Source organism: Asterias amurensis, chromosome 6, assembly GCF_032118995.1.
Source record: "Asterias amurensis chromosome 6, ASM3211899v1".
NCBI classification, from domain to species: domain Eukaryota; kingdom Metazoa; phylum Echinodermata; class Asteroidea; order Forcipulatida; family Asteriidae; genus Asterias; species Asterias amurensis.
The window spans coordinates 16,209,229-16,235,792 of NC_092653.1; the positions used below are offsets into that span (position 1 = coordinate 16,209,229).

Consider the following 26,564-nt stretch of genomic DNA (forward strand, 5'->3'; position numbering starts at 1 on the left):
TAACTACGCAAAAGCTTGCCCCTGAATCATGTGACACAGCGACTGTTGATAATAGTCAGAGGAATTCAAACTTAAGCGGTAACTTGTGATCAAGCACGTCATTGTATCAGACCTGATGTAAATCTAACACACAAATGGCTTATTAATAGAACATGGCAGGAGGTCAAAGGTCATATTGTGGAAGGTGAAAGGTCAAATGGCAGTCATTCAGTTAAAAGCTCAAATGTGAACTCAATGGAGAAGTCATACAGTTAAAGTGTTAGTTAAAGTACTAACATGAGTAAATGTAAAAGCTTGGAGGTCAAGTTTAGCATAAAGGTCAAATGGTCAAAGGTAAAATTTTATACAGTGAAAACATCAAAGGGTACAAACACAATACAAGGTCAAAGGTCATGAAGGTAGAGCTCATCAGTGCTGTTAAGTTTAACATTCAGAAAATATTGAGTAGCTAGCTATAGCAAGCTAAGAAAAAACAGTTTGAATTGTCGAATCAAAGTTATGACGAGAGGTCAAAGCAAAAATGTGGCAGGTTAAAGGTCAAATTAAAGTCATTCAGTTAAAAGTTAGTAGGTGAAAGGTCAAGGTAAAAACCATTGTGTTAATAAAAATGTCTCAGCAATTGGACAAACGGTTATAGCAACAATGGGAAAGGTCAGGTAACAAGTCTACTATTGTAAAGGTCATAACAACATTGCAAAAGGTCATAATAAAAACATTGCGACAGGTCATAGCTACAAGGTGAAAGGTCATTGCAACACAGTTGGAAAGGTGATAGAATGTAGTGGAAGTATACCTGAGAGGTGGTGCATTCATTCAATCTGCTAGCTCATTGCATAGTATAACCATTGACATTGGGGAAGTTGGGCGCTATCAGAGCCTGGATGGGGTCATGAACAAACAGTAATAACACAAAATGTTCAAAAAGTGTGGGAAAAACAGGAGGGTAAATTGGGAAGAAAAGGGGTGGGTGGTAGATCAAGATCAAAAGAGAAATGGTTGAATATGAAACATGTCAATAAAATGGCTTTATTTTTGGTCACTGCATCCCTTACTGTGTAGTTTGTTTCAAAACTATTGCCGTTTTCATGTTGCGTCAAATGAATCAGCCCGCTTTTAGAATCTGAAACTTTGCATTCACTAAAAAGCAACTAAGGGTTTGCAGCACAGTTTAAGTTTCATCTAATTATTAGTTACGTAACAGCTGCTTAAATAATACTGCAAGTTTAAGTTTGAAATTATCTCAAGACTGGTTGCCTTAAAAGGTTATCAGGTTTTAAAGCTAAATCAGTTTGGCCATAAAAAAGTATCACTCGAGTTGGAAAAGTGCTACTACTTGCTTTTTTATTAGTTCATATTTGACATTTCTGTTGAAAATGGCTGAAGTGGTGACTTTGTAACAGAGGTGGTTGATGGTACAAATGAAAGTCTGTACGCTAATAATTTCTGAAAGTTGTCAGTTGATACTTGACATGTTTGTTGAGATCAGTTGAAGTTGTGAACTGGTGATTTGGTCACATCCACTAAATTAGTGGATGACGATAAAAGGGCAAGTATGTAAAGTATCAATTTCTGAAATTGTTCATTTGAAAAATCATCTCAAATAAGCGAATGATGATACAAAAGAAAGTCTCTGAAGTTTAAACTGTTTGAAGTTTTTCACCTCATATTTGACATGTTTGTGGAAACATGTTGAAGTGATGAATTGGTGAATTGTTAAATTGTTGAATTGGAAACATCCACTAAAATAGGTGGATGATGATAAAGTACAAATTTCTGAAGTTTTTAGTTGATATTTGACATGTTTTGGATATCAGTTAAAGTGGTGAATTGGTTAATTGGTAACATCCACTATTAAAGTAGGCGGATGATGATTAGGTTAAAATTTCTGAAGTTTTTAAAGTTGATATTTGACATGTTTGTGGATATCAGTTGGTGAATTGGTAACATCCACTAAAAAGAGTTCAGCAAAAGGGGAATCCAGCCACGGATGACCCACAAAAAATACACATTGTGATAATCTGACTACTAGTATTATTACTATGGTTTCATGCGCCTCAACACACTGCAACCAGTTTCAAGTTTGCTTATAAACAAGTACAGCAATATTACAAAAGCTCAGCAAAATCCAAAATGGCGGTTGTGAGTTTGACCAACAACAAAACTCTATCCCACTAAACTTGTTTAAAAACTTATTTAATATCCTTTATTTTTTGGAGGGAAGCAAACATGGTTAGTGCAGTGCAAGCCATCTAAACACTACAACGGGTGGATATTAAAGTCAACAAGTACAAAATATGAATATTCATCAACACTGAACAAAAAAGGGGGGTCAAAGGTCAACGCTGTTAAAAACTATAAATATGGATTATACTAGTCTAAGGTGGTTGGTTATATATTGAACAGAATTCCACAATATATATACTTGGCGGTGGTAATTATAAAACAAAGAGATGTATAACGAACGTGACGTTACCTTCTAGAATTGGGATGCGAGAACCGGGCGTGGTAATTGCAATAAGGGTAGAAGGGGTAAGAGAGAGAGAGAAAGAGAGAGAAACAGAGGATATGACATAAGTCCCTCGTCTTGAATTGTGCAATGGGTGCAGTGGGGAACATTCAAGGACACTTGTCTAGGGATGTCAGTTTTCATACTCTCTTAAAAAATTTGGGCAGTTTTTGTCCTGCTTTCGATTCAAAATCAGATGCAACTAAGAAATAAAAACCAAAGTAAATGTTTCTTGAAACTTGAAACTACTGGTGAGGATCATTCAATGACACTCCTCTAGGACTGTCATTTATTTTTTCATACTCTTAAAAAACAAAATTGCAGTTGTCTCTGCTTTCTAGTCCAGAATCAGATTAAACTAAGAAATAACCAAAGTAAATGTTTTTTTAAACTTGAAAGTACGAGTGGGGAACATCCAATTACTCTCGTTTAGGACTGTCTGTTTTTGTTAGTATTCTCTTAAAGCTTGGGCAGTTTTCTCTGCTTTCTAGTTCAGAATCAAACGACACTAAGAAAAACTAACTATATGCTAAAACTAAATCAATGTATAATGTGGATGTTCTATTTGTTTGAACTTCACTTCAGGGCACAAATTCCATCTGAACTCGTTATTAAACATTCATAGTAAGCTGCTTCGTCACCCATCATTTAGTCTCACTTATTAATCCAATTCTGTTTGTATACTAAGATCAACCTTAGGGATGGTTTTGAGTAAAAACAAAAGTATAATCTGTCTTGGAATTAATCATATTATGTGCTTGTGATTTTCTTCAATAAAAAGGACACCCAAAAAAGTAAATGTCCCCCCCCAAAAAAAAAAACCCACATTGGGAAAGGGTGTCAAAACTCCATGCTCAAACTGGGGAGGCATTCATTTCCAAGTTCCCTAAAGAAAAAGCCTGTTTTGACACTGGTCAGCGCCATTAAGTACAAGTTCAATTTACCTGTCCCATTCCATAGTTATTTGGTTGTGGGCTGACAGCGGGTACAAAACCTGTGCTCATTGCGTTCTGCTCTGCCTGGGTCGTAGATACAGCGTACAGGTCCATCGGGCCCGGGCTGCTGTTAACGTTGAACCCGCTGCGGTTATTGACGGGCGACGGGGAAGGGGCGTAACTCTGCTGTGCATACGGGGAGTTCATCACTGTGGAGGTGAAAGGTCAAGTCCAGAGCATATATCATTAAAATCAGTTTGAAAACTCTCCGATCAAAATATTATCAGTGAATCACGTATTGTTTTTAATCAAATGTAGCACTTGATTATATTAATTCAAATTTCATCAGGACAACAAAATATTTACAAATGTGGGGTAAAAATTTGAATTTCATCGGGAAAACATGATCTAACCATTTTTGGTACAATCTTAATTTTGGAGGGATTAGTTTTCTATCTTATAAAAACCTGTAACCTGACCCCACCCAGCGGCTCTTTTGTAAACATGTGATGTGTCAAAGGTTTCTAGGTCTACAGTTTGGCTTGTGAGAAAAGCATCTTCAAGATAAGATACAGCAATGATTAAACTTGGTCTGCGAACCAATCAACCAGATGATTTCTGCACTCATTTGAACTAAAAGTGATTGTGCAAATTTCCCAAAATCCAATCTGCATATTTTAGCGTGCAAATTATCACAATTGTCAACACAAAATTATTGATATGATTAATTTTTCGGAATGATCATTTGCTGCACCTTATCTTGGAGTTAAAAACAAAACAAAAACACAGAGTGGCCCACAAGAAAAACATGTGCTAAGAGGTGTTAAAATGTTTGGCTCCATGAATAGAGATGAATTTGTCAGCACAACTACTGCTACATGATCTATCAAAAAACACACACAAACACACCACACAAGACATGTTAGACTAGAATTATATGGAAGAGTACCATGGCCAACAAGCGGGTATGCTAAATCCATGCAAGGTTTGTAATTAAGAAAGAATTAATAAAGCAAGCTCGGCTTAACAAATTTGAGAGGGGGATCGAAAAGGTCTACCACAGTGCCTTTGAGAAAAACATTCACACAGACTTAACCTGTTAACTGCCTGTCGTACATAATTAAAACTCAACTAAATTTCCAATGTTGTAGTAAAAGGTTTAAAAAACTGTTTACAGGTACGAAAGATACAGAGTACTTATTCAAATTGAGTCAGACTTTATTTGAATGATGATTTGAAGATAAATGAACATTTTACAAGACACCCAAACACAGTGTATGCTTCCGGCTGGTACGGGTGTTTAAAGTAATTCATATTTGTGACGTTACATATTGCAAGTGTGTCTACAACAATAATAAAAATAACACTATATTTCTTATAAGAGATGTTAAATGTGCATCGGGGATAAAGAATATTAATTTTGGTTTTTACCCACACACCGATGTGTGTTAGCACTGTATACTCAGTACTTTCCCGAGTCCTGTGTTCATTTCTTGACAAAGAGTCACTATTTTCAAGGCAGTTAAGAGGTTCAAGACATGTATTATATGAAGTGAAGTTTGCTTTGTACAGAGAAGTAGTGTAGATCCTAAGCATGGATGTGGCATCTGCCGCTTGCAGCAAAACATAAAAGTGCACAGTGAATTTGCATTCCATTCTAAAGAGTAAAATGGATGCGTAAACTGACAGCACCAGTCTAACATGGGGTGCATATTACTCAACTAAAAAATCATTACGATATTTGACTACATGTAGATTGGACAATTAAAAATTTCCACCATCAGTGTGTTCTAAAAACCATGCATTATTTAGAGATAGAAACTATGTATGACAGTATGCGTTACGGTGTGTGCCACGCGTAGCGTCACGGTCTGAATGGCACATACCAGCCTGATGGTATTCCCGGTTGTACTCGGCCTGTTGGTGCTGGGTCACGCCAGTGTTCCCGTCGGTCCGGTTTTGCGTGGTGCAGTTGGCTGCCCTGATCGTTGCAGGCCCCGAGGAGCCATAGTCAGGGTACGAGTACGGAATGAGGCCAGCAGTGCGTCGCTGCTGTTCAATGGCAGGCTGGATTCCATGAGGCATGACGTAACCACTGGGATAGGCGTGTAAGCCTGGAGAGGCGATACACACAGACTTGTCAAGTCCGGTCGTCTTCAAGTACGTCAACTGCTCATTACTGAGTCCGCTCTCTGTGAATTATACATGTCATTGACATTTATCACATGGTCAATTACACTTGAGGGCGCTATACAGGTCAAAGACGCACCACCTGGCTCGCATAATAAAAATTTGTTCCCGGCGACATTTACATTAAGCTAACCTACAGAGAACTCATCAGCGTCGCCAGGGCGCCCTCTAGAGGAATTAAGCGTGTGATTGACGCCAAATGGTAAGCTACATTTACATCCACTTCTAAAAAACTCTTTAAAAAAAAATGTACTGTACAAGTTTCTATCTTTGTAGATACTCAGTAACTCATCCAATAACTATTTAAGTTTCTTTCAAAGCTATTTAAGTATTTGAACAGCCCATGACAGGCAAATAAAAAAGTTTCTTACCAAACTATTTACTATAATCTTCAAGAGTAAACTTAGCATTGTGTACTCATAGTCGGTTTTTATCCAGCAGTGAACATTTTCATGCCCAAATGGTACTACCCCAAGTAATACATTTTTCTTCCAAGTGCATTTCTGATAAACTCACAGTGCATCTTGACACCAATACAAGCACAAGACACCTGATTATAAAAACTAAAATTCCTCCAACATCAACCAATATACAGTTTACACACATGCAGACGTTCCCACCAAAGCTTTCATGCCATCAAGTCAACTTTGAAGCAATCCGTCTGCGCACATTTCTCAACTGCAACATCAAATTTTTTCTTTCAGAGACAACACTCTTACGACATTATTACCAGGGTGCTACCAAGAATAACTTCCCCCATGCAAGGTTCCGGGTCTAGGATGTCCATAAAACCAAAAAAGCCATCACAGTTCATCATCCATCCTGCTTGTGTAAATAGGTCATAACTTTTAAACACCAATTTTAAGACACAACTTTATTACACACCACCAGTATTCCATCGTTCCTGTTATGATCATGGTACATAAACTTGCCCAAGTCCCTGTGTCACCCTAACTCACAGCTCTCAGAATGTAACATTATACCAGACATTATATAACAACCATAGTGCATAGACTTGCCCAAGTCCCTTTGTCACTCTAAGTTACCCTTCCTCACATCTAAACAGTGCAACCATAGATCTACAACGGGCTCAATGCACCACAAGAACAATCTCGCTCTCATTGCTTCCTCAAACAGTAACCTCTACCTATATATCCAGTTGCAATACAGATCAATTTTCATTTGTCCTACAACCAAACATGATTTATTGGTTGCACAAATATATCAAACAGCGCCAGACCACCCAACTACAAAGCCCTGAGAACTACAGCAAGTTTATCAAAGTACTCCACATGCCTGTATGCCTCGTTTTTGAAGAGGGCAAGAGCACCAAGGCATTTTATCCTTGGTAAAGGACACCTCTTTGAGGAAAGTGTAAATTTCTACTGGAGCATTTTAAGGGCATGAAGGCATTGACCAGGGGGCATGGGGGCAATCGCCTTGCTGCCTCCGTGAAGTATCAGGCTTGACTTCACAACGAATCAAGCATCTAGGTTTTGGCAATGCATGTATTAAATATCATACTTATTATAAAGATGACAACCATGTACAAAACTTCACAATGATCAAGTGTGAAACAATAACTAAATTGTACCAGTTGATTCCAGTGCCTATATTTATACAGCTAAAAGTTCCTGCTATACCCTCAGCATTTCCTGCTACATTCCAACCCTAAATGTTTCAACTTCCTAGAAAGTTGTTCAATGAATGTCTTAAATCCTAAAAACGCACCCCATAGTTTTCCAACCTTTAGGTAGTTTGGAAATGTTTGCTTTTTTGCAATAGTTAAATACCTGGTATGCACACATACTGTATGTATCACAGCATTGGTGTGTGTTGTTTGAGTCCCGACTGGGCCCATTTTCATGGCTCTGCTTACCCACGAATTCTGGTGCACTAACGGTCACCATTCTCGGCTTACTGTGCAAGCCCCCGAATTTCTGTAAAAGCGAAGAATGCCTAGTACTGTGGAGTTTGCATGCACACAAGCAAAAATTCCCTGCTAATCTGTGAAACCAGCTTGATGTAAGCGCAGAATTCCCTGCTTCTGTGAGCGCCGCTTATTTGCTTATGGTAAGCAGAGCCATGAAATTGAGCCCCTATCACCAACTACATGCTAACAATTAACCCACCACTTTCCCTTCCCCTCCTCAAAACTGATAGGTAACAGCGGAGTGAGGACACAAAGTCAACAAATAATGTTATGTTAAAGCCATTGGACACTTTCGGTAAAAAAGTATTGTCCAAGTCCCACACTTCGTGTATCACAACTTATATATAAAGTAACAAACCTGTGAAAATTTAGACTCAATCGGTCATCGGAGTCGGGAGAAAATAACGGGAAAACCCACCCTTGTTTCCGCACGTTTCTCCGTGTCATGACATGTGTTTACTATAAATCCATAATTCTTGATGTCGAGAATTGATAACGTTTTAATGTTTTCTCAAAAAGTAAAGCATTTCATGGAACAATATTTCAAGAGAAGTCTTTCACTATTACCTCCTGTAAACCCTGTAAATTATTTGTAAATCTGTGAACTTTATTTTTTTTTTTTTTCTGTACCGAAAGTGTATAATGGTTTTAACAACATAAAGATCAGCTGTTAAATCAGCGTTGCATTTACAATAGTTTTTACAACTAGATTCAGCAACAAAACACAGAAATTACTGACTAACTCCAGGGCTTGAACAAATATTGTGAATCCTCATATAACTGTGATGATAAAAAGTATTGCATGTTTACAAAAAGAGGCAAATTTAAGCAGGAAAAGATGCTTATTATGGTGTTGGTTACAAGCAGAAGATGAAGTTAATGCTTAGCCAAACCGCACAAACCATGCAAAGGCTGAGGGTCAGTGAGTAGGTTATCGTCTATTCTTGTGGTAATCACCTTATTATGTTGTTTTAGTGCCTGGTAATGCAAAATTCCATTATAACCAGTTTATACAGAGTATAGACCCAGATATTTGAACTGCCATTTTCATGCTGGTGAGGGAAACAAAACTTAGCACAGCTGGGCCAGACTGTAATTTTATAAACTATTGTAAACAAATTTCAGGCGAGTTATGAATTTTTGGTCCTACTTCCCTTGGCTTATGAAAAATGTTTAAAAGGAAACTTTTTTCAAAACAGTTCTTTTTATAACGTTTTTTTCTCTCAAGTAAACAACAGATCAAGAATGAATAGTGAATCCGAAAAACATAACCTTATTACAGCAAGATATCATACCATAACGTATTCTCAAAATCCCTCCCAGCATTTTCATTCCATCAGTGAAGGGTAATTTTATTGTGTTTAAAAAAAATTCATATATATACATTTGGATGAAAAAAAATTGGTTGTTAAAAACAAGACTTTTAAAGTTTTACAGCAGCCACTCCCAACCACACGAAGTGCATTTAGAAAAAAGTCAAATAAAACCATGTAAACAATTAAGCTGACCACACTGCACCTTCAATGACAGGGTCCTCCCACAAAGTATCAATTGATAATATGGATGAATATCCCCATAAAGCCTGGTTCATACTTCAATTTTTTATTTTTTTTTTACTGGGCTGTCTTCACTGCAAATGTTTTGCAGAAGTTCAGCACAAGTCAACTGATGCGAATTATTCATTAAGAATTTGCGACTTCAAAATTTGTTTCGCATTCGCAGGCTTATTTCGGCTAGGGTAAAATTGTTGTTTTGTTTCATTTTCTAGGCCGTTCCTTGACAAGCCCCACTTTTTGGAACGTGGCCTCCACATATTTATATAATTGACAGTACTTTGTTTTTCTTCTTGATAATATGTGGAAAAAAAGTTGCTCTGAATTGAATTGAATAACAATTCAAACACACATGGAGTCTTCGAAGGGTGGGTGACTTTTCACAATACAAAAGTTTGACTTTTTGGGGGTCATTGTTTTCAAATCACTTTAGGGAGGATCCTGATTGAACACCACACAAGCCTTGATTGTGCCTTTATATTTTGTAACCAAGGCAACAGTTACCTGGTGCGCCGTGGTAGTTGGCATAGCCACCACGTCCCGGAGAGCGCCCTCGTACTGCCGACCCTCGTTGGTGTCCGGGGGTAAAGGCTGGCATTGCCCCGCTAAACCCTGGGCACGAGTAGTGGGTATGCACGGACATACAGTATATAAGGTTGGAAAAGGTGCACATAAAATATGGCTGCTTTAATTGTGGCTATACGTAAACCACTGCAACAACCATAGCCAAAACAGACCACTCAGTGGACCTGGCCGATCTTTATTTAACGTTCTTTTTTTCAGTTTCTCTTAACACTCAACCAAATCGTTTAAAACACATACACCCACACACTCAATGTAACCTTGTAAACCAAGGACTTCCTTTTGTTTTCTCAAGTTTTGACTTTTTATCGATGTCACCATTAGAATCGTGGACAAGTCGTTAATGGTCTGCCGCGGTGAGGTAGTTAGAGTTGTGGCTGTGCTCTCGCAAGATCACTGCTCTCACGCGAACTGCTGATTGCCGACTTCTACTCCCCATTAACATCCACCGCGACAGACATTTAACGGTCTATGTCTATGTCACCATTGGTTTTGAACACAAATTTAAACTGAGAATGTCCATGTGAATCCCTTTCAATCCTCGCTTCCACAGGGGCTCCCCCCCCCCCCCAACACACACACACACGTCACTCTTAACTCAGAAAATACACACCCATAGATTTAGGTTTACGTTTTAATGTTTCAGGGGGAAAAATAGTGTATTGATTGGCCCCCATTACCAAACCTGAGAGGTGGGCCACATCATGACAAAGCATGCTCCAAAGGTTATCAGAATGCACTCCTGAAGTAACACTTCATCATCATCTCATGCAAATGCAACAGACATCAGTGTTATTTATAAAGAGTCCACCGAGAGGAGAAAACTTCAAAGAAAAACGTCCAGTTCAACTTTGAAGAACCATTGTTAATAAAAACCACTTTCCTAATGTGTTAATTAACATACATGTCTACCTTCTTTCAAGTAACTTTATTTTACAACAGGTCCTCCCACCCTTGTTAACCTTAAGCCTGTGAAACTTGGAGACAAAAGCAATTTCTAGCCGATGCAAGGGGGAAACACGACAGAGCTAAGTAAATCAATTTGCAACCAAACCTTGCGTATGATCCAAAACCCTTAAAATCCATTTTGAAAAACACAAAAAGGGCCAAGCTTTCCTCCCACAACCAACCCTGATGCTGGTGATTTCTGAAACACAAAATTTTCAGGTCAAATCTCTTTTTCATGATTCTATACAAGTGTGCAGTAGCACACCAACTAAAAACCTATTGCCACCTTTGTGTTCACCCAGCAAAATAACCCACCGCTGCCCAAAACAACATCTGTTTTCAAATGTGTTGATCATCACTCTACCAAAAGAAGGACTACCACCCAGTTTCTACTGCAGAAGTTTGAATTACCAACAAACAGAACAAGACATTTTCAAGGAAAGTTACACTCTTCAAGGAAACAACCACATGGAAACAAAAACAACTTGTTTTCGTTGGGAGGAAATGCCATACAGGAAATCAAACCTCGACAGCTGCAGAAAGTAAAAGTGCACAACACATCGTTAAATGGTTGGCCCAGTTTCCAGAAACAAGTGCACTAATTGCCTGGGCTTCTGATGTGAGCAACTGGATTGTGTTTATACCATACCGCTGTGTAAGTGCATGAATGTTAAATCTTCTAAAACAGTACTTATACGTTAGGCACACGTTTTTCCAAAGTGTGGTTTCTAGCTAAAAATAGCCCGGACGTGCAGACAAAACAATAAGTAGGTGTGAGAAACTACAGCGTTTTGCACGAGGCATTTCCATGCGAGATAAGACATTTTTGCAAAATAGAGATACTCTTTTGCAAAAACAACGCAATTCCTAATTGAGTTTCTACATCCGATGTAAACATACCTAACTTTTTAACCAAAAAGATTGCATATAAAACAAACCAACCCACCACACACAACACCATCAGCACAAAAGGCAACCATTTTGAAAAATCGAATCGAATAAGCATTCATCACACAAACAAGTCTGGTCTCTTTAACATGTCGGCTAATTTACAAAAGAATATCCGTCATGACTTCTTGGAATCCAACAACCACGCCCTGCAGGGCAAAAGCCAAATTGGAACTAGCTTTGAACAAAAGCCAACTCGAATAAACACCTGCAGCCTAAACAACTATTAAATGGTGACCGACTTTCTGTACAACCCTAATATTGCATTGCCATAGATGCAAAGCCCAAACACTGTAAACTCACTGCATAATGTCAGTAACATTAGCTTATATCTTCATACCAATAACTGTGCCACACTCTCAAGTTACAAGCAACATGATGCGTTACTCATACACAGCTTAAATGTAGGGTCATAGATTAGTTAAAGACACTGGACACTATTGGTAATTGTCAAAGACCATTCTTCTCACTTGGTGTATCTCAACATATGCCATAAAATAACACACCTGTAAAAATTTGAGCTTGATTGGTCATCAAAGTTGTGAGATGACTATGAAAGAAAAAACACCCTTGTCACACGAAGTTGTGTGCTTTCAGATGCTTGATTTCGAGGCCTCAAATTCAAAATCTGAGGTCTTGAAATCAAATTCGTGCAAAATTACTTCTCTCGAAAACTATGTCACTTCAGAGGGAGCCTTTTCTCAGAATGTTTTATACTATCAACCTCTCCCCATTACTCGTTACCAAGTAAGGTTTTATGCTGATAATCACTTTGAGTAATTACCAATAGTGTCCACTGCCTTTAAGTATCCCAAATATTAATGACCATAAAACTTATACTTGCTGAGAAGCGCTGCAGCTGTTGATTGTATAAACCTTTTTTCAGAAAGGATTTCCTTCGAAGTAAAATGGTTTAGATCATTTTTTTTTTACCACCAAAACATCTCGATAACGATTCATGCCTGAATCGTTCCACAGATTTTTGAGAGTTGGTGTCCGTACATGAATACTGCAGACAGAGATGCGTTTGGTACTCGCTACCACCCCCCTAAGCAGGAATCTATTCTTGTGAAAATACTGTGAGAGCATTTTGCTGTTTTCTCAACAAGCAGACCCTGTATTCAACTGAAATTTTCACAGGTGTCTCTTATTGTATCTTATTCTTTCTAATTTTGTCTACAAACCAGCGCTACTTTGACAAAACCCAGACCATGACCCTACCATTAAGCTCTGTGTATTATCCACATTATATAAACCATTTGAAGAAAAAACCCTAAGAGTTTTTATCGTTGTCCCGCAAAATTGTATTCAAGATGAGTTAATGAGCTCCTACAGCCTAGCAAGTACTGGCTTCCTATACCAATCATCAAAAGGTTAGTGGTTCCCTAATTGTTTTTTAGTCAGGGAGTGTCGCCAGAAAATGAAAAATAAATCAGGTTAGGCCAGAAGCAATGTTTCAGAGTTGGTAATTTCAGACGTCAATCTGTGGAAACAATTTAGTCCAGAACGATTTCAATTTCTATCACTATGATTTCCCATTTTGGTATAAAAAAATAAAATAAAAATAATTTCATTCAATGTCTCTGTGTAAAAGTAACATCTTAACCTCCACCCCCACAAAAAAAAAAATGAAATATAGATACAAATAAAATAAAATGCACAAATAAAAATCAAAATACCAAAGGAGCTCTACAAAGCAGAAAAGCACTACATCCGTGGGCAACTTTAATGAAAATTAAGTGCTTTGCATAATTTGTTGTGTTATTTTGCCGTTTTTAGTTTGTTGGTTTTGGGGGTTTCATTATTCTGTGTGCACTTTTCACTCAGTCTCCCACGACTTACAAAGCACTGTGAATCCTCTGTTATACAAAAAAAAAGGAAAATGTTCTATAACTACTCTCTTTAAATACTACAAATCCAAAAGAGGAAAATAATGAATTCTAATTGGCTACACAACTACCATGGTAATGGTTGCTAAGGCTGACAAATGCTCTGAGCCAATCGGGTGTATAGGGAAGGAAAAACTTTGATGGAACTAAACAACAGAAATACCATGCGGAATTATATAATGCAGGGTGAATGGCACAAGACAGCAGTTTACCTACTGCAATGGCTATCACAATGAATCCAGCATCTTGGAAACAACTTTAATTTCTTAGTTTGCAGACGTTTGTGGAAATCAGTGTAATATTTCCAAAGAAGATATTACTGAAAATCTTCAATTTGCAGTGATGTAGAAAATTTGTTTGTGCTACATTGTACATCCATTATGAGCAATGAAAATATTCCCAGCTTTTCTTTGCATATGCAGGCCTGTATGTTTCGTTTTTTGAAAGGGCAAGGGCATCAAGGCATTTCCTCCTTGGTAAAAGGCACCCTATGAGGGAATTGTAAATTTCTATTTGAGCATTTCAAGGGCACCAAGGCATTTTTGTCTTGGTAGCGGGCACCCTATGAGGAAATTGTTAATGTCTACTGCAGCATTTCGTGGGCACCAAGCCAATAACCAGGGAGCATGGAGGCAATCGCCTTTGTTGCCACCGTGAAGTATCAGGCCTGCATATGAGAAAAACCTTGTACATGTAGATGGATAATTGAAAGAACTTGACGATTTTTCATTTTGTCCACCCGTAAACAAAACTGAAAACATCTCACATGAGAAGTAACTGTTTACAAGATGCTGAAGTCATTCCATGTTTAAGTGCCATGAGGTCAGCGAGAAGGGGGGGGGGGGGGGGTCAACACAAACCCAACAGGGTCAAGGGTCAAACTTACCACTAAAGTATGGGGTGAAGGGAGGGTAAGCAGGATAGGACCTCCCAAATGCAAAATTTGCTGGGTAACCTGTAAGAACAAAAACAAAAAATATTATAGATGGTTATTAACAGTTGTCTGCTTACTGTTTTCACTGAGGATTAATTTATTCACAGTGAGACAATCAACCGACTTCATTAAAGGAAAACACTGCCTTCAGATTCGACACTTCCAATCGCTCATTATGAAATCAATACAGTTGGAAATATCTTTTTAAAGTAGAATACAATGGGTGGGATTCAAACCCACAACCTCTGACATCCTAGAGCAGTGTCATACCAACTAGACCACAGAGATTGCCTTGTAGCTAGAGGCAAGGTAGCTTTTCACAGAACTCCAGAAAGTACCGAGTATACAGTGCTAACACACATCGGTGTACATGTATACGGGTAAAACCAAAATGGATATTCCGTATCCCTAATGCAAATTTTGCTCAAACAAAATACCACTAAAAATTGTGTGGTTTGGCTTTTACTTTGGGAATTAACACAGTCCGGCAGTTTGAGAACCACAATTTGGACTCCACAACATTACAAACCGTGTTAGTTTATCAGGTTAAAGGGAAACAATAAATGTTCAGGGGATATCTCAGTTAATCATTATATTCTACTTTAAAAACTTCTTTCCAACCTTACTCATTTCATAACAAAGGCTATGTAATGTGTTCCTTTAACAAACAAACTGTTTGTCGCCGACGTATTTGTACGCACACTTACCTTCCACATATGCTTAAAGACCATACAAATCCAGAAAAAAACGATAAGTCATACTTTGTTTTTGAAATGCATTACTTCTTGATACTGTAGGTTTCTCAAGGCTTTAATTAAGACCATGTAGTTTTTCTTTCAGGTTGACCTTGCGACAAAGAAGAGACTGTCACAAAGGTACCAAAAAGAAGTATTAAAACATCCAAGGATCTATCTTCATCTTCAATCCCAAAAATGATTTCAACATATTGATTATTAATACAATTGATGTCAAGGCACAGTTCTTGAGATAACAAACTCTATGTAATAATTTGAAACTTGAGCCCTCATGTTTCATCGGACAGGGATAGTCAGCAAGCAATACCTTAACAGTAAAAGGGGTGCCGTTCTACTCTGAGCAAAAAGATGGTATAAAGCATTTTTCATAAAGTAATCTATTTGAAAACACACTCATTTCAAAACAAAATAATCATAAAATAAAAAATTGAGAACAGTGACTTTGAAACACTCAATCCATCTAATTATACATGAACAAAAAACACGCTCAGAAACTTCTGCTTGTTGGTACATATTTACAAAGAAGAAAGAAAAAGCAGCAAAAGAAAAGTGTTTGTTTTCATCTCAACATCGAACCGTCTTTTGTCGCATTCTCTTTTTCAGGATGTTACAACCAGACAAATTGTTCTCTTGTAAAAGAGGCCAGACAATTTTGCCAGTCAAGTCTAAATCTGAATAGTATAAAAAAAAACGCAGAGCTACATGACATAAGACAAATTTCCTCTTCAAGTAGATTAGCAAGCTGCAGTAATGCGTATGAAGACCAAGTACTACTCCCTGAGGGACTCATACCAACAACAAAACCATATTTCTGTTTAGCCTTCGATAAAGCCTTCAAGGTTGAAACATCAGGCCATTAGCTTTTATTGGTGCATTTTTCTTTGAGCGACTTCTTTTGAGAAAAGAAACAAAAAATATGTGCAATGATGTGAACAGCTCGATCAAAATATTCCAGCAAGTATAAATCATTGCACAATATTTTGTATGTTACATCGACTCTTTTGCTTAAAAAAAAACCTCAGATGAGATTGACTGGGGGTATACCGGGGGCAGACCACACCGCACATTGAGTGAAACACATCACAAGCTCCGCCCTACACATCCCTTTAGTCTATCCATTCTAACATCAATCAAAGCCTTTGTGGCTCTAAAGGGGGAAACCCTTTGAAGAAAACATCGATAAATGAAAGCACAGTATAATAACCTCTCGCTTGATTCATGCTTTCACAGCGGCAACAAAAGCAACAAAGAGAGACGAGACTTAAAAAATTATAAAAAAAGCTGCTGATTTATCACAGGTATAAAATAATTGCAAATCTACCCACAAGAAAAAAACTCTCAAACACAAAGGGGAAACATCTGCTATGGTTTCCTGTGTGTAAGGTGTTAATTGACCTATAGGAGTCAGGACTTTTAGTCAATGGCTCCCTCGCACCATAAAGATCTGAAACGCAATATGTTTTATTGATGGAGTAGTTCCCTCGGTGGTGGCATAAGCTTCTTCTTTACGCACACAGAAAACAAAAAAACCTAGGTCAATAACATGTATGATGAGCTATAACAAGACTTTGACGCAAGCAAAAAAAAAAACACTTAAAGGGAAGGTACACGTTTGGTAATTGTCAAAGACCAGTCTTCTCACTTGGTGTATCCCAACATAAGCATAAAATAACAATCCTGTGAAAATTTGGGCTCAATCGGTCAACGAAGGTGCAAGAAAATGATGAAAGAAAAAACACCCTTGTTGGACGAATTTTTGTCCTTTCAGATAGGAATAAAAGACTTCTAGCTAGAAGTCTTTTATTATTTAAATGAGAAAATACATCTTCCTCAAAATCTAGCTCTCCAATGCTCGTTGCCAAGTCAGTTTTTAAGTTAATATTTGTTTTGAGTAATTACCAACTGTGTACCTTCCCTTTAACAACAGAAAAGAAATACAAATTTTAAAAAAAGAATAAGAATACTGTGAGCCCATCTTCTTTAGGATAATGCTTTCCGAGAAAGAAGTCACATTTTCTTGCAGGCACATATTTAACCATGTTGCCCTTCAAGTCAAACCTAAACGCTAATATATTTCACCAGAACTTGTTCGGACAAGTCTAGGCAGCATCGAAATAGCAGCCAACATGTTCTTTCCTTTCTAACTCACTTTTTTTTTCTTTTTTTCTTTTTTCTTTTTTCTTTCTCGTCTCTTTTTTCCTCACTCGCCCCCGTTTTCTTGTTTTTCAAACGTATTCAGAATGTTAAGTACGCATGTTTATCACCAGACTGTGAATAGCTTAGCACATTTTATCCGCACACAAAATAAGGGTGTGGCTGCCAGTGCAAAAGGATCCGAGCATATTCCTTGTGTTCTACATATCTATTTGCCAATCGTAAGTTGTGACTTTCTCCTTTTGAGCACACAAAATAACTCCTGCTTTGTTTTCCTTAAACAATTAAACAACGGAAATAATATAATAAGCAACATCTATATTACACAACTGCCTGACCACTGTACTACCAATTATACAATGTGCAAGTACTGACTAAAAGCTATATCAAAGCTCTCTACATCAATCTAGCGTTTGAGTAATAGTTTAGGCCAAGGAGTGGTTGAGTGGAAACTGAGTGACATGTTTGAGTGATCAGTTACCTGACAGAGTAATTGATTATGTCGATTGACTTCCTGATTGATTGATTGATTGGTTGATTGGTTGATCTATGATTGTTGAATGGCTTAATCAATTGATTGGTTATTACATGTGATGAGTCAGTGCAAATGGAAAGCATGAATTTCGGTTGTGTCCTTGATGGGTGTGTACTTGATGGGTGTGTACTTGATGTACTGGTTAATCCACTGAATGGGGAATTTACAAAGACAATGCTCACTAATCAATACAACCTTTTACTTGAAGGATTCAGATGGATCAATTGACTAATTGTATATAAAACTAAGATCATGTTATTGATTCAAAACTGATTGATTAATGAAATGATCAACAGCTCGAGCAGTCACTTTTTTTCTTTTGATCGTCAAATTCATCAGCTCAATCAAAACAATGATTGATTGACTAATTTCATCAGGGAACCATTTCGTCTGGCAATGTTGCATAGCATAATATTTACAGACTGGAAAGTTTTTTGCACACTAAATGCTAACATTGAGTAGCAAACGGTGATTTTGGGTAGCAACTATGAAATTTTTGTGGAGCATTTCGCTCTGCTATACAAGGGAAATCGTTCACTGCTCGTTATTTAAACAAACTGACTAATTATCAATTTAATTGAAAACGGATTTCTCTACGGAGTTGATTGACTCTGATTTGTGATTGATTAAGTGGATAACTGTTTTGAGTGCTCGATTGAAAAATGTATATTTGTAAGGTGCAGCATGATGGGATGATTAATCGACCAATTGATTTTAGTCTGATTGAATTTGATTTGAGTCAACCGTCGCTAAAGGTTAAGTATTGATAAAGTTGAACAAATTCAGGCCTGGAATTACACGTAGGCCACAGCCTCTCTTGCCCCTGGTCGTAACCTTGTTGCCCCTTCCAAAGTTCCCCAAATCCTCCTGTGTTATTATTAAAGGAACACGTTGCCTTGGATCGGTCGAGTTGGTCTTTGAAAAGCGTTAGTAACCGTTTGTTATCAAATGTATATGTTTAGAAAGATGTTGTCAAAGTAGAATACAATGATCCACACAAACATGCCTCCAAATTGCACGGTTTTCCTTTTACCTCGTCGACTAACACGGTCGGCCATTTATGGGAGTCAAATTTTTGACTCTCATAAATGGCCGACCGTGTTAGTTCACGGTAAAAGGAAAAGTGAAAGTAAAAGGAAAACCAAGCAATTTGGAGGCAAATTTGTGTGGATCATTGTATTCTACTTTTAAAACATCTTTCCAATCATACGGATTTATAACAAACGGTTACAAACGTTTTTTATAGCCCAACTCGTCCAATCCAAGGCAACGTGTTCCTTTAATTAAACTTTTTCAAATTAAAACTTGAACTACTTTTGAACTACAGGTCTCCATTTTAGTAAAAAGTTGTTGAGGTTCCAAAAAATGTTTTGGTGGAGAAGGTTGTACAATGAGGCCATCTGTTGCCCCTGGTCGTGGCCTTGGTGCCCCATCCAAAGTTTCCCATAGACTTAAAGATCTCAAATAGAAGTTCCCTTTGGGAAAAAGAAAAAAGGCCTTGCCCTTCTCAAAGATGAAATTCCAGGCCTATAAATTTAGACAATGATTGATTGATAATGATTTTGAGAATTTATAAAAAATGATGTAATAAGTGCAGGATTGATTGTCTGTGTGAATGTCGAATCGCTTTAGTGGGGGGGCTAAGCGACACAGAATCACCTGCGACGGCGGGTGACAATTTTGACAAGAAAATGAGAAAGCTGTCCGAGAACTTGCCTTTCACATTAGGGACAGACTCCAGAAGAATCGGCATAGAAGGAGATAAGCCTAGAGAGTGAGATAGTGTGGAAATCATGGACGATAATATCATTAATTTTTCATCGTTAGGAAAATATAATCAAACTATTCAAATGCTGCTACAGCCCTAAGAATATAACAAACAAGTACCTGGCGTCTTCTTGGAAATATTTTTAAAAAAAAACTGCAAAACGTTGAATTGTTTCAGGTTTCAGACGTGTGATTGTAGTAAAAAATAAAACAACTCTTTTTAACCTATTGCTAAACTCATTTGAGAGTGGTTAGGTAACATACTACCATAAAAATGTCGAAAACAAATCCTCCTGTGTTTATTTAATTAAACTTTTGCAAATTAAAATTTGAACACCTCTTGAACTACAGGTCTGCATGTTAGTAAAATGTTGTTGAGGTTCAACAAAAATTCTTGTCGACAAGGTAAAAGAACTGATTCCTGGCAGGAAAAATTAAGATCATAAATGATATTCAACAAAATTACTAACAAAACCTTCTTATGTTGGAGACTAAACCCCAACATACCCGGGAAAAAATGCTACACCTTAAAAGAGAGTGTATAAGTCAAAGATAAACAGATCAACCCACGGTTTCTAGGAACCGATCAACCCAAGACTGGTTAACCCAGGGTTCCCAAGACGGTTCAACCCAGGCTTCCCAAGACTGACCAACCCAGGGTTCCCAAGACTGATCAACCTAGGGTTCCCAAGACTGATCAACCCAGGCTTCCCAAGACTGATCCACCCAGAGTTCCCAAGAATGACCAACCCACGGTTCCCAAAACTGATCAACCCAGGGTTCCCAAGACTGGTTAACCCAGGGTTCCCAAGACGGTTCAACCCAGGGTTCCCAAGACGGTTCAACCCAGGGTTCCCAAGACTGATCAACCCAGGGTTCCCAAGACTCTGGTTAACCCAGGGTTCCCAAGACTGATCAACCCAGGGTTCCCAAGACTGATCAACCCAGGGTTCCCAAGACTGACCAACCCAGGGTTAGTGGGAGAACCCCCTGCCTTGTTGGACGGGGTTGGTCGGAATTGGGATCTCACAATTGCCCAAAACTGAACTGAGGTTTATGTAGGAGTCCTCTCCCCCCCAAAAAAAAAAAATAATAATAATAAAATAAAAATTAATTTATACATATTTTACAAAATAACTTCAGTGGCAATTATAAACCATTTGCTGTCTGACTTGGGAACAGTGAACTATGCACTGTTAAAATATTCCCTTTAAGCAAAGTCATAACTTGCAAACTGCTTCTAAAGGGCTGTCGCCTTGTCTCCAAAACTTAATTAGTATTTTATTAAAAAAAATTGGGAGAAGGAGAGTTGATGTTTTGGGGAGTGGGGGGGGGGGAGGTTTGCCAAATTGACAGAAATGAAAAATAGCGTGTATATAGAAATTAGCCAGTCAGTCAAATGCTCTCTGACTGACAGTTGTTTTGATTGCTCCGTGCATGTGGGAATAACAATCACATAAAGAGCCCCCATCAAAGAATATATATTCTTCAAGTTGTAGAGAGGGTGGTTAAAAGAGCGCCTCTCTAAAGGCAGTGATGACCGGGGACCAGGGAGAGGAGGAGAGGGGGGTTAGTGTTTTAACAGCTGGCCTGTTGGGCAAGAAGTCCGTCTGCTCAAGTGATAGGGCTAACCGTGGCCCCTGAAGTCCGCTCACAACTACGTACACTTGAACAATATGTCGACATGAAGATTTGTCAAAAGGGGGTGACTGTGGAGTGCCTGTGGGACTACAGACAGACGGGACTGGGGGAGGGGGGGGGATGGAAGAAGGAGGAGGGAACAGGTTTGATGCTTACTTGGATTAGTGCAGGTGCCTTGAGCATAGGGATTCCACGGTGCAACTGGATCGTACAAAAATAAAGAGAGAGAGAGAGGGGGAGGAAAAAACAGACAATCAAAATTACTTGAGGTGGACACTTATTTGATGCCTAATATAACCTTAAGACAATACAGCTTAGCACTTAATCTTAAAGGATTCGTGTACTTTTGTACAACAATGTCCACAGATTTACATTAAACTTTGATGAAGATAATGACAGTAGAAAGCATACCTTACAATGTTACTACAGCTGTGGTGCTATAGTTTTTGAGAATGAGTAAAACCATGTCACAAAAAAATACCTTTAACATGCTAAAATAATTTGTGTGACTTGTTTTACTCATTTCTCAAAAACTACAGCCCCTCAGCAAGAAATATTTCAAGGGAAGCTATATATACCATCATTATCTTCAAAGTGTGAGAGTTTGATGTAAATCTGTGGACATTGTGTTTTGTGTCCTACAAGAAGTACCCAGACCCTTTATTAAGTAACTGCTAAGAAGGCCAACTTAGTTTCTTGCCAATAGATAATGTACACTGTACACCACCCTTGGGTTTTTTTTCTGTTTAGTTCAATCAGGTCATTGTTTCTTGTGGAGACCAGGGCCCCAAAATATGCCTACAAAACAAAAATATCCTAACCAGAATTAGGTTACCAGCCACAATACAATGGCAGGTGTAAAAATTGTGCCTGGTACCATGCTCATTATTGCTAAGCATGGATTTTTCACGCAGTAATTTCTGCTTAAGCAGCTCTATGAAATTGGGCCCTCTATGAAATTTGGCAGACAGTTTTGCTAAACAAATTCCTGCGTAGCAGAAACATGCACATAACAGGACACCTCTCACAAATAGTACATGTGACTTGGTGTTTTGGCTGGTAACCTTACTCTGGTAAGCATAATTTTATTGTGCTTAGCTAATTTTTTGTTTTGCTTGGGCAGCTCTATGATCTTGGGCCCTGATCTTTAATGAAAATGTTAATGAGAATATGGATATTGTAACGGGCAATCATAACAAGGTGTGTAATTTACAGAACTTTGTAATGAAGCGTGAAACAAGACGGACAATCAAAAATTCATTTTGAGTTTTTTTATCCTTCTTCTTTCCCGTGGTGGTAGGCTTTCAGTCAGAGTGAGTGAGTGAGGTATTAATGAGTTGGGGGTAACGATCCATGAGAACAGGAATTTGTGATATCTCTGTGAACGACGGGTAAATGACCTCCGACGAATATTGAAGATGGCGAGGGAGGGCTGCTGTTTAAAGCCACTGGACACCTTTGGGTAATTGTCAAAGACCAGTATTCTCGCTTGGTGTATCCCAAAATATTGCATACTGGCACTTACTGCAAGAAAATAAATGACATCACAATGCAAATCCATAGTGAACGTGCAATATGGCCGCCTGATTTTTTTGCTAACCCGGACACGCTTGCACCTTAGCAAATTTGTCTGCTACAGTAAGCACGAAAATTTGCTTACGGTTAAGCAGCGCTATGAAGTTCGGCCCTGGACCACCTGGACAGAATTTTGACTTGTCCTTGGAAGATATAACTGGCATTTGGCCAGCGGACCATTGTTTAAGACACTGGACACTATTGGTAATGTCAAAGACCAGTCTGCTCACTTGGTGTATCTCAACATATGCATAAAATAACAAATCTGTGAAAATTTGAGCTCAATTGGTCGACGAAGTTGCGAGATAACTATAAAAGAGAAAAAAACCTTGTCACACGAAGTTGTGTGCTTTCAGATGCTTGATTTCGAGACCTCAAAATCTATTTCTGAGGTCTCGAAATCAAATTCGTGGAAAATTACTTCTTTCTCGAAAACTACGTCACTTCAGAGGGAGCCAGTTCTGTTTTATACTATCAACCTCTCCACATTACTCGTTAGCAAGTAAGGTTTTGTGCTAATAATTATTTTGAGTAATTACCAATAGTGTCCACTGCCTTTAAGGGAGAACACTGGACTGCCTTTGGTACTTACCGTACATGCCGTACATGTTCCTCATGAGCGCTGTCCGTTGACGTAGCTGATTCTGAGGCATCATGACTTCCTTGGGTTGCGCTTTCTTGGCCTCGACCTGCGACAGGAGCAGGAGATGAAAGAATACAAACAATTAAAGCTTCGGAACAAACACATGACATCGCTAAAAACAAAAATTAATCTTAGAATAGTAGATAGTAGAATATAAAGCTAGACAATTCTCTAGGGAAAAAACTCTACCTGGCAATTAGATACACACATGGTGTTACCGTAAGCCAAATATAAAAGTTTAAAACCATTCCGAAAGGAAAAAAAGTTTCACCCACCATTTTGTCTTTAACTTCATGGTAGTGCATATCACAGATCTTGTCAACGTTGTCTTCATTCTCCATGACCACAAAACCAAAACCTGCACAACACACACAAGAAGAATGGGAAACAAAAATCATTATTAAACATTATATCCAGCATAAGAAAGAAATGCCCACAGGCATCTTAAAATATCGTTCAAATCAAAACAAATAATTTAATATCGATAATAATAAAAGTAGCTCCTTATACAGCGCTCATATCCGTCGCTCAGTGATGCTCAAGGCGCTTTCACATACAGTATTTTCTGGCAAGTATTGCGGAGATTTTTGAAGAGACGTTTTTGAAAAATAAGACCAAATCATTTACAAAGACCTTTGTAATGGTTAACACAGTGCCGCGGTGCAATATGCAGCCAAAGTATTTACTTCAAAAAAACAAAAATCTTATTAAAACCCAGTAGTTTGAAAAAACCCACTATCTACTAGTCGAGTTGCTTGATTTTTTTTGTTCTTTCTTTTTTTTTCTTTCTTCTGACCTGTTTATTTTGTAATTTATTGGGCACCAAGGTCCATGAAGTGGTGTTTACTGCACGCACTTGGCTCAACGCCATCGCATTGATAACACATACGCCTCAAGTTTGTCCAGCACACAGCCCACAGACAACGGTCCTCTCTTAACAGTAAAGGGGTTCAAACTCATTACTGGTTTATCTTTTTCTCCTTTTGTAGACCCCCTAAACTTGATCCATCTTTAAAATTCAAACAAGACGCTGTTTAAACAGTATCAGAGTACAATACGTAGCAGATCATTGTGTAGTTCAGCTGCGGAGACAAAAGCCCACACACTAACATATGAGAGGGGTCTTTACGTGCCGTTAGTCTGGGACACGCCGGCTACGGAAATATGTACATAATATACGTTATTAGTTTACGTGCGCATTCTGTTGTTTAGAATTTGCTTTTGGGGGATGAATATTTAGATATGGAGGGGGGGGGGATAGGGGGATGGCGTTGTCGAATGAGGGATCTTGGCGATGAAGGATCTTGGCGATGATGGACTATGGCTGGCGCCATTTAAAAAGGAAAAGCAATGTTTGCCCATGGTTACTTTTACATCGTCATTAAATGCTGGACTTTTTTTATGACATAAGACACGTACTCCAGGAAATCAGAAATCTCTCATTCCTGTACTGTTAAAGATGTAGCTCTTTACAACGCCAACTACAAGTAACTTATGTGCAACTACTAACAGGCCTGTATGCTTTGTTTTTGAAAGGGCAAGGGCACCAAGGCATTTTCTCCTTGATAGAGGGCATCCTATGAGGAAATTGTGAATTTCTACTGGAGCATTTCAAGGGCACCAAGGCAATGACCAGGGGGCATGGAGGAAATCGCCTTCATTGCCTTTGTGAAGTCTTTGTGAAGGCCTGAGATAAGTAGGATTTAAAACTTCGCCTGGAGGGAGAAGCATCAGGAGGGGTTTGTGGCAGCACCATGTGTAAATATCTTTTAATAAGTATTGGCAATGGTATTCGAGCTAAATCTTTAAAGGCACTGGACACTTGGTAATTACTCTAAAATAATTACTGGCATAAAACCATACTTGGTAACAAGTAATGGAGAGCTGTTGACAGTATAAAACATTGTGAGAAACGGCTCCCTCTGAAGTAACATAGTTTTTGAGAGAGAAGTAATTTCTCACTAAAATATTTGAATTGAATTCAAGACCTACATGTAAGCTGTGTGATAAGGGTGTTTTTTTCTTCCATTATTCTCGTAACTTCGACGACCAATTGAGGTAAAATTTTCAAAGGTCGATATTTCATGCATATGTTGAGATACACCAAGTGTGAGAAGACTGGTCTTTGACAATTACCAATAGTGTCCAGTGTCTTTAAATGGTACAACAGAATCAACACTACTCAAAAGAGATTTACACATTGTGCTACCGCAAACCTAGCCTGATTACGTATGAAAATGTATATTATAACAGATTTGTTTGATTATAATCACAATCAACGTCATCAACAAAAGAATAATGAAGGTTTTGGCAACACAATGCTTCAATCGTTGCTGAATTGTGCTCCAGTAATGGAATAATATTTACCGCCGTCACTCAAAAGAGCCATTAGATTGCAGCATTTTATAGAACACAAATTCCTAGCAGCCTCTTAGTATAAAGCCATAAGTGTTTCCTGACTAAATACTTCGTGTTGACACATGCAGCATTAGTTGAAAGCATGGCTCAAACAAATTTATATGTCGAAACTTTTAAAAGAAAATAATATGAAAAAAAAATAGATATATGATTATGAATTAAGAAAAAGATTACTGTTGCAAAGTATACCTTTGGTTTTTGGAATCATTGGATTGATTTTATCCGTTGTATTGAAATTTTCAATGTGTTTTTGAGATATTGGCGAAAATCCGGTGAAGAATAACCCTTAATAGGAAGTTTTCATGTTAGAAGCAATACTGCTTTTTATATTCAAATTTGTTGGGATAACAACTTAAAGAATTTTCACTCATGACAACATTAATTTGAAGTAAAATGTTTCTCAAAATGCTTTACACTATCGAAAGCTGCTGTACACTTAATTACTAAATAATTACCAAATAATTACAACATTCTAATTTTACTCTTGAAATCAATAAGCAGGGTCAAAATGGCGACAATATTTTTTTCCCACTGGGTATCCGGGATAAATAAAATAATTCAAACAACAAAAATACATAAATAAACACAAAGAAGAGCTTTTTCTATTTAGACAGATGTTTGTAAGTTATTGATTAGTGATCAGAACACATCTGACCCA

At 38.0% G+C, this 26,564-nt stretch overlaps 1 protein-coding gene across 7 annotated transcripts in view; it reads right to left on the reverse strand.

The window, feature by feature from the left end:
- LOC139939118 (RNA-binding protein Musashi homolog Rbp6-like) overlaps positions 1 to 26,564 on the reverse strand; it is a 198,125-nt gene that overhangs the window by 9,985 nt on the left and 161,576 nt on the right. Inside the window, exons 8-15 of one of the 7 annotated variants that reach the window (XM_071934858.1) lie at positions 23,764 to 23,846; positions 23,438 to 23,534; positions 21,427 to 21,471; positions 19,579 to 19,629; positions 14,371 to 14,439; positions 5,328 to 5,633; positions 3,451 to 3,650; positions 794 to 877 (exon numbers count right to left, since the gene is read on the reverse strand). In XM_071934858.1, the coding sequence (XP_071790959.1) occupies positions 827 to 877; positions 3,451 to 3,650; positions 5,328 to 5,633; positions 14,371 to 14,439; positions 19,579 to 19,629; positions 21,427 to 21,471; positions 23,438 to 23,534; positions 23,764 to 23,846 (902 nt within the window). In that variant the 3' untranslated portion in view covers positions 794 to 826. Of the gene's footprint in view, positions 1 to 793; positions 878 to 3,450; positions 3,651 to 5,327; positions 5,634 to 9,621; positions 9,730 to 14,370; positions 14,440 to 19,578; positions 19,630 to 21,426; positions 21,472 to 23,437; positions 23,535 to 23,763; positions 23,847 to 26,564 lie in introns of all 7 variants that reach the window. The other 6 variants (XM_071934857.1, XM_071934860.1, XM_071934859.1 and 3 more) reach the window with 6 other exon arrangements.